The sequence below is a fragment of the Microtus ochrogaster genome, unplaced genomic scaffold (assembly GCF_000317375.1).
Source record: "Microtus ochrogaster isolate Prairie Vole_2 unplaced genomic scaffold, MicOch1.0 UNK8, whole genome shotgun sequence".
Taxonomy (NCBI): Eukaryota; Metazoa; Chordata; class Mammalia; order Rodentia; family Cricetidae; genus Microtus; species Microtus ochrogaster.
The window spans coordinates 1,104,427-1,113,863 of NW_004949106.1; the positions used below are offsets into that span (position 1 = coordinate 1,104,427).

The 9,437-nt window shown below is 47.2% G+C and overlaps 1 protein-coding gene across 1 annotated transcript in view; it reads right to left on the reverse strand.

The window, feature by feature from the left end:
• Window positions 1–9,437, reverse strand: part of Cflar (CASP8 and FADD like apoptosis regulator) — a 47,944-nt gene that overhangs the window by 22,716 nt on the left and 15,791 nt on the right. Inside the window, 3 exon segments of the mRNA XM_026788834.1 lie at window positions 244–379; window positions 1,868–1,973; window positions 4,092–4,598. Coding sequence (XP_026644635.1) covers window positions 244–379; window positions 1,868–1,973; window positions 4,092–4,387 — 538 coding nt within the window. The 5' untranslated portion in view covers window positions 4,388–4,598.

Sequence of the window (9,437 nt, forward strand, 5' to 3'; positions counted from 1 at the left end):
AAAAAAAAAAAAAAGAACAGAATGGTAAGACCTGCTTAGTGGCAGTTTTCAGAGGTAGGAGATCTACCAGTGGGGTTGGGATATTGGGATAAGAAGGCTACAAAGGACTATGACCTCTTGGTGTAGGCTAGAGGGGGCTGGAATGCTTGGGTTCCATTTCAGCCAGGCACCCAACAGGTGACATCTCTCCACCAACCATTCCTCCTGCGCACTGAAGATCACTGAGACACCAAAATGTCTTACCCGACTGCGCGTACTTCTGGATTTTGGTCTTCAGATCTATCCTGTGGATGCTCTTCAGGCTTTTTTCTAGTAAGTTCAGTTGATCTGCAGCAACAAGATTCAGTTTCTCCAGTTCAATCACCAGGTCCAAGAAACTCTAAGAGAATCACCAACAAGAAAACACACATCATGAGTGGAGCTAACACGTCCGAAGTGCAAACTCTAGGCCACTTGGTGGTCATAATATCAGGAAAAGGAGGCAAGACGGGACCTTCCGGTAACCCTTGGTGACAGTTCTGCTCAGAACCAATCACCCTCCTGAATTTAACTCAAAGAAATGGGGGCTAGGGCTGTAGCCCAGGTGGCAGAGTGAGCTTGCCTTGCATGTATGACACCCTGGGCTTGATCCTTAGCACCACACACCGTAAGAGCTTCCCAGAGAGTGGCGGGGGGGGGGGGGGTAGCTGAGGAAAAGGTTGATATGGGAAATCTTCATAATGCCATTTTAAACTATCTTCATCCATCCTGGACATTCTAGGCCATCCTGACTCAAGAGATGGTTCCCAGAAAGAGTGGAGCCCTCTACTCATTCACCCTGAAGCAGCTGGGTGATTTCACGATTTCAAAGGCGGGCATGGCTTTGGATTTTATATTTGCTCACGGTTAACATTTGGTTACTTAACCGTTAATCATTATTTTACAAAGACAAGAAGCCTAATTAATTACATATAAATGGAAGGCGTTGATTAGGGAAATTCCCCTCCCACCCCCCAAAAAAACTCCCAGCTTTCACTTTCTTCATTTGATGTTGGAACATGATGTCTTCCTGTTTTTCTATAATCAAGGAACCTGAGGGAATTCTAAAAGGCAGGGAAGCCAGTTGGAACACTTATTATCACCCCCAGAGTTGGAGATTCTTCTTGGCCCGTCCTCAGGTTAACCGTGTCAGGAGTTCAAACACCCTTCCCACAACCCCCGACAACTCTAAAAACGGTCAGACATCTCTATCTTCGTCACTTCCCCCACACACCGCAAACCACCTCCACCCACAGCCACTCAGGGGAGTAAAACAGCCGAGGGCCAGCAAGCCAAGCCCTCTACAGCAAGCCAGGTCTCTACTCCACACAAGAAGACGGGATGTTCTTGCTTGGAAGAGGGCTGTCAAATCAGAGAACTGACATTGAAGCCAAACCAGGACCAAATCTAAGCATAAAAGAAACTCCCAGGGCCACAGGAGGAAAGAGTCCCAACCTAATTCCCTCTCAGTTAAAAACCCATTCTCTTGCTACCAGGGTCACAGAAAAACTATCAGAGAGAGCTCCGGGGACCATGGCAGCAGGCTGCCCATTTCCCTCTCTCTCCATACGACAAGGAACAGACCCTACTTCTTTCTTTCTGAATTCTTTCATTCTTTCTTTCTTTAAGGTTTATTTATTATGTATGTGTGCAGTGTTCTGTCTGCAGGACAGAAGAGGGCACCAGACCTCATTACAGATGGCTGTGAGCCACCATGTGGTTGCTGGGAATTGAACTCAGGACCTCCGGAAGAGCAACCAGTGCTCTTAACCTCTGAGCCACCTCTCCAGGCCCCAGAGCCCTACTTCTGACAGCTCTTTGGAATGGGCACCAAGAGAACACAACTCACCTTGTCCTTGGATCCCTTGCCTCGGCCTGTGTAATCTCTCATAAGGAAAATTAACGAGGACACGTCGGATTTATCCAGATTCTCGCCAATCTCCATCATCAGCACCCTGTAAATCCCAAAAGTTTCTTTAGTAAACCCAGACAAGAATCCAAGAGCCCATCCCTCACCAAGGCCAACAACTTGACTAATTGTGGTCCCACAGAAAATGCCCCCAACTCTATAAAACAGGAAGCCTTGATAGAAATATCCCCCAAGAAACTATAAGAAAATTCAAAAGGAAAACTCATTTTCTGTTTTTTGTTTGGTTTGGTTTTCAGAGATGGCTCTTGCTGTGTAGTCCTGACTATCTTAGCTCTCCCTGGACAGAGACTGGCCTCAGACTGCACCCTTCCTCCTGTCTCTGCCTCCCTCCCAGGTGCTGGAATTCCAGGCGTGCACCACACCAAGCCTATCCTTTGTTTGCAGTAGAACACAGTACTTCCCTTTCTAACCAGCAACTCCGAAAACAACTGTGTAAATAGACTTCCCTGAAAAAAACCCCTTGGTTCCCAGAAGTCATAGTGAGACCAAAGAGATGAGTAACAGGAAAGACCAAATTCAGAGTGGCCTGGCCCTCTCTGTTGACCAGTGGTCTAAGAACCACACTTTGAGTCTCAGGATTCTCTAAAGCAAAGAAACATCTCTGACATCTCTGGCCCACACCTGAACTTGAAAGTTAAAAGACGTCCACCATGGAGCTTCTGACCACCAATGTCTGATCTGGAAAACCCCTCCCAATGCTATCTGCTCTGGCTGGGGTAGCCACCACACTTTGTCAGAACACCTGTGTAGAAGGTGACTTTCCCAGGGAGACTCCTTCATATTCTTTGGGATTCTTCTTGGCCCTGAGCTTAGCTAGGCCCTGGTGAAGCCTGCCGAGCCGAGCAGACGGGTGAATAACATTAACCCCAAGCATCTCACACAGAAAGCCACTTGGTACACTATTCAAAGAGAAACTTGTGGAGCTCTGTCACTGTCTGTGGTGCTGGGGCTGAACCCAGAACAAAACATACCCTAAGCAAGGGCCTACTGCTATTGCTCAACACACAAGCAACCCCACACACACCTTTTCAGAAAGGGTTTATTATTAAGTCACTCAGGCTGGCCTTGAACTCACAACCTTCCTGCTTCCATCTCCTGAGTAGCTGGGATTTCAGGTCTTCGTCACCAGGCACAACTATCTGGGCTATATTATTCTTTACTTTGTAAAGTTAGTAACTGGCTCAGCCTGGGTGGGCTGTAACTGGTCCGAGGTTTAACACAGCCCTTCCAACACCTCCCAACACTTTATAAAGCCCGTGCTGCCTCCAGCTCTTTTCAGTACTTTTCATAATAATAAAAATAAACATCTTCAAATACATATTACACAATCAACAGGACTAGCAGCCTGGAGGAACAGGAAGCAATTTAAAGGAACAAGGTCTCCTTCATGCCTCAGAAAACACAACCCTTCCAGAGGCTCCCTCATATGGGGAAGGAAGTCCCCTGAGGCTCTTGGACTTAGAGACATAGATGGTCTCTGGGTTTAACCAGAAGGGGGTGGAAGGCAGTTCCTTGAAGAAAGGTCCCCCTTGTCCCCCTCTGAGGCAGAGAGGCAAGACTACGGGAAGGGAACCCACCCTGAGGCTTTTCCTTGGCTGGCTGCCCAGGCAGAGGAAGAGTTAGAAAGGGCCACAGCTCTGGCAGTAGGGAGGTTACTCACTCTTGCTACTTTATTTCTCAGTACCAGAATTTCCCAAAGCACAGCAGCTCCCACGTGCAAGAAAGAGCAGCGCTACACTGTTTCTCCTTTCTTCCTCTTGTCAGTCTGGCACACACAGACTATCTGTCCCTTCCATTTCCATGATGATCTTTCCCCCAGTTGCTTTACCCGGTAAGCAGCTCGTGTTTTATTGAATTCAAACAAACTTTGAGCCCACACCCGAGGCAGGAGGATTGCTATGGATTGGAGGCCCAGCCTGGACTACACAGGAAGTTCCAAGCTAACCTGAGCTATAAGGGGCTTCTGAAAAACACAAAGCCAACCAACAAACAGAAATCCAGAGCATTCCGCGCCATAAAGTGGTATCGCGGATAGTTGGATCAGAAGGAAGCGGAAGTGATGCTGTTCTTCTCATAGCCCACACCTTCTAGACAGCCCGGCTCCCTCCCCCGTGTGCAGCCTGGCTGAGAGCTCAGGAGTTACCTATAATCAGAAACAAGGTGAGGGTTTCTGCGGAGGTGGGCCTCCACGGCCGCTTTGTCTGTCTTCAATATCTTCTTAAGCAAGTCGAAGCGCCTCACTCTGTAGAGCAGTTCAGCCAAGGTAGCCAAGGAGAGCTGGCCTCTCTCACTTAAGGTGCCCAGAAGCTCCCTGACATTAGGTGGAGCCAGGTTCTCAGCCACATCTCTACATAAGAAAAGCATCGTTTCCTTCTCCTCGTCGTCCAGGGACTCTTCCACCTGGTGGATGACCTCAGCAGACACGGGGTACAGGGCCATGTTCCAGAAAGCAGCAGCCAGGGTCTCATCCAGCGTCTAACCACTTAGCAGGGCTCCGCGCACCGCGAGTCAGCAACTTCATTTTGGAGGCCTTTCTTCATTTCTTTCCCGGCTCTCGCAGAGGCACGCTGCGGTGAGAGGACACTTTTAATCCTGCCGGATCCCGTCGCCTCAGAGCTGAAGTTCAGGCCCTCCCTTCCTTACTGGGTCTCTGTAAGCAAGGGAATCCAGTTCACCCCTTTAAGTCAGGAGAAAGAGAGCCTCAGCAGACAGAGTCAAAAACTGAGCCAAAAGCCAAAAGACACAGAAGAAAACCCAGACATTCAAGAAAATGACATCAAAGGCAAAATTACCTCCAAAAATTCCCACATAGTTTCATCAGAACGAAAAGCAGGGGAAATTACTAGCTAGAAAGCTAATGACTAAAGTTACCACGAGAGAGGTCAGGGGAAGAGAAAAGTCCGATGACTAAGCAGCTGATTTGAGGAGTTGCCACCCACGCCCACTCCTTAGCCCCTCCCATGTGTCCTCAACTAAAGCAGATTTTGGCAAAGGGGCGCCTCCCTGCAGGGTCCTCACCAAATGAGGTTTCTGTCCTTTCCTGCGTCCCTTTGTCCCTCCTCAGTTGCTCCCGGCACTCACAGCTGAGGCTCTCCCGCAGCCTCGCCCACGGGACCCTCCAGAGGTGCTGGGCGAAGCGCTTCCTGAGTTTACACCACGTCCTCGGACCTTGTGTCCCAGGAACGTGCCAGGTCTCTCGACCCTCGGTATACCTGCTCCCTGGCAGCAAAGACCACCAAAATTCTCAATGGCATCATGGGAGTGGACGGAAGACCTGGGGGGGCCCACAGGTCTGAGTGCCCGGCTCAAGGCACGACTTCGTAACCGTCAATGTCAGAACAGAGCAGTTTTCAGATTTGGACTATAAATCTTTTGGTTTTGACTTTTAAAATACAATTGTTTGCTTGCTTGTTTGTTTATACAGGGGAGGGACTTGTGGGCATTCCACCTGCCACTGGAGGCCACAGGACAACTTTAAAGAGTCAGAGTTCTCTCCTATTATGTGGGTCCAGGGATCGAATTCAGACCATCCCCCCTTGGCAGCAAGCACCTTTACCCACTGAGCCATCTTGCCAGCCCTTATACTGGAGACCTTGTCTCTGAGTAACAAAACAAAACAAAACAAAAAAGCCCTCTGAACTCGATGGAAAAAAAAAAAACCAGAAACATCTAACTCTTAGATGATGATGGTTTCACCCATTTTGTATGATGATATTTAAATATTCATCTAGGATTGGTGAGGCTACGCCAATCTCAATATCCATTTATCCGAACAACTTAAATAGGATTATTTATAAATAAAGGAATAGAACTGACTGAAACCATCACCCTACATAGAAAAAGCTGTGCTCGGAAGACTTTTCTCAAAAAGTCTCAGTGACTAATTGTGTGAGTCTCAGATGTCAGAAGCCTGCAAGCCATCTCCTGGGAGGACAAAGCTTTAACCTAACTGCTACTTTCTGTAACAAGAAGGCCGAGGAAGTTCTCTTTCTCCTCTGTTCACGAGAAGTGTAATATTCTTATTGAATGCTAGCCTAGGCTTAACCTCTAAAACGTTTGTGTGTCCAACAAGAAATAAGTAAGGGAAAAATAAAATACGAGACCATTAAACCTAAGAGCAAGAAAAGTTCGAACTGTCCAGACGTACTTGGAAAAAGGACTGAGCAAAACTCGTAGACAGGAACTGCTTAATCCTGCTTGCCAAGAAAGCCACAAATGAAACGCCGCCACCAGAGTTAACACAGAGCAATATCTGTCCAGGTCATCTTCTCCCACTATCAGGCCCATGGTGCCTTCTGCCGGTCACGATGCTCACAAGCCTCTGTGCTGACGGAGGCAGGGGACACGGGGTGAGGGGGATGGACACGGATGGGATGGGGAAGGGGGTGAGGTTGGACGGGGGAGGGGGGAATGGGGGACACGACAATTTGGCAATCAAATCCCAGTTACTCAGGGGCAACAGCTGCTAGGAACTATCAGGAGGAGAACACAGATTCCCAGACAGAGCCAGGCCACTAAGAAGCAGCAACCCTCCAAGCCTGGAAGCTGGGGCACAGCATAGGCAGTTCTTGTGGCTGCTGGGATTGGGCACTTGACAGAGAAAAGCACAGAAAGAAGAGGTTGAACTCTAATCTAAATAATCACTATTTTATTGGTTTTTTTCTGTTAAGCCCAGGCCAAGAAATTAGCATAAGAAAATTCCCCAAGAAGTCAAGAAGGCCTTCAGCAGAAATGCAAAACGCCCCGCAGAAGGTCCCCTTCCTAAATGAGAGGATTTCTTTCTTTCTTTTTCTGCAAACAGGACCTTGCCATGTATAGGTCTTATCCTCCTATAGCCATGTGGCACAGGCTAGCCTGAAACTCACTATAAAAGCTGAGGCTAGCCTCAAACTCATGGCAATTCTCCTGACTCAGCCTCCAGAGTCCTGAGGTTATAGGGCTGCACCATTATCTCCAGCTGGAGAAGTAATTCTCTCTTGCTGAAGGGAAACTCATGTATCAGTTAGCATGAGCAAAATTACAATCAAATGTAGCACAAATAATAAAAACCCAGACTCAGATATTGGGGTTCAACCTGAAGATCAGAAAAGCAAAGCAGCCAGCCACTAGAAAAACGTTTTTTAATTTATTAGATTTTTTTAAAAATACCAATCCAAGTTCCCACTCCCTCCCCTCCTCTCAATCCCTTCATACATCCTCCCACACCCATCTAATCCTCAGAGAGGGTAAGGCACATTGCTTTGTGGAAGGTCCAAGGCCCTCCCTACTATATCTAGGCTGAGCAAGGTATACATCCAAAGAGAATAGGGCCTTTTATGGCTACAAAAATCTCCAGACCAAAGGGCGAGCTTCACTGAGTTCCTGTCTCTTCCCCTTTATATTCCTCTCTTCACCCAGCCATATCGCTCCTGTCTCCACCTCCCTAGTGCTGGGATTAAAGGCGTGGGATCACCTTTGTGTGAAGTCTGTTTCTCTTTTAGACAGATTCAATCTTGTATAGCCCAGGGTTGCCTTGAGGCTGGCTTGCCTCCAGAGTCCTGGGATTAAAGATGTGTGCCACCACTCCCTGGTCTCTAGAGTCTTATCTTTGACCTCTGATCTTCAGGCAAGCTTTATTTTGGTGCGGGGGGGGGGGGGGTCCTTGTATCTCTGTGTTGCTTTTATTGATTAATGAATAAAGAACTGCTTTGAGCCTATGGCAGGGAAGAACAGAACTAGGTGGGGAAAGCTAGGCTGTATGCTGGGAGAAAGAAGGCAGAGTCAGAGAGAAGCCATGAAGCCACCGGAGAGAGATGCCAGTCGGAACTTTAGCTGGAAAGCCACAGCCATGTGGTGATACACAGATTAATAGAAATGGGTTAAATTAAGATGTAAGAGTTAGCCAATAAGAAGTTAGAGCTAATGGGCCAAGCAGTGATTTCATTAATATAGTTTCTGTGTGATTATTTCGGGTCTGAGCTAGCAGGGCAGCCAGGAACCAACAAGTGGTCTCTCTCTTCTAACATTATTTATTAAAACACAAATAATGTATCACTATATTTTCCACTTTTGTCTAAAATAAAAAGAAGGCTATAACTAATATAAGAAGAACTATATACAATAAGTGCAAGTATAAATAAAGGGCCCTTGTTCCTCTTGCAGAAGCCTGGGGGTTTGGCTCCCAGAACTCACAATGAAATTTACAGCCCTTCATAACTACAGTTCCCAAGGAGTCTAGTGCCCTCTTCTGACTTCCTTGGACACTGCATGCATGCCGTGCACATACACAACCCTTTAACAATTAAAACCACCACAATAGACAAAGCAGAATGCAAATCCTCGGGGCTCAGGGGGTTGCAGGAGATAAGGGTTTTTCTGCAGTTCTACAGGCCAACTCCATAGCCTCGTGCACAGCAAGCTTGCCCCCACAAAAGTCATTGGATGATATCTGCTTTGGGTCATCATCCCCCAGTAGTAGCTCTGGGATCCGCTGGACAGAAGCTAGGATGCTGTTAAACATCCAACAATCTCCCATCTCCCTGAGGTCAAGGATGATGCATCTCTCCCATACCACAGCACTGAGTCCAAGAAACCTCCTAAATTTTCAGTTCCCAAACTGACTGAGCCTTTCTGTGATGTACTAATGTCTCCTAACTTATATGCTCCATGCCAAAGACTGTCGCGTGAGGTAGATTGCCCTCCCTTCTCTGAGGCTCTGTATCTGTGTTGTTGCACACGTGTGATCCCAGTGCCAAGGATACAGAGGCAGGGGGATGGCTGGGCTTACTGGGCAGCCAAGTTCCAGGGCAGCGGGAGATCATCCATATCTCAAATAAAACAAGGTGCTGGTTAATCCGAAAACAAAACAAAACTCTTGCTACAGTGTCCATAGAGATGCAGAATGAAGCACAGAAACAACCTCCTCAAATGCACAGCCGGTGTAAGAAATTAGGAGAAATTATAGCGGGTCCAAAAGAAAGCAGCTTAAAAACTATAGTACTAATCACTGTATATTATCACAACACACAGATAACCTGTAGGAATGACCCACACAAAAGCTATGCAAGACCTTAATGGAACAAAACATGCATTATTAAAAAGACATTACCGAAGACCCAGATAAGTGGAGAGCCATCCTTTATTCATGAGTAGGATGATTCAGAATAATAAAAATATTAGCTCCCGGGGCTGGCGAGATGGCTCAGAGGCTAAGAGTGCTGTCTGTCCTTCCAGAGGACCTGGGTTCTATTCCTGGCACCCACACGGTGGCTCACAATCAGCTGTCACTCCAGTTCCTTTGTGTGTATGTAGACAGAGAGACCTTAGAACGAGGATGCCTAAAACCTTCCCGAAAGGACAGGGCAGACTTTACTGGTTCAGATGACAGCATGGACTTTGAGGGTAGCTGTAGGAGTCTTTTTGTTTGTTTGTTTTATTTCTTTTTATTTATTTATTTATTTATTATGTATACAATATTCTGTCTGTGTGTATGCCTGCAGGCCAGAAGAGG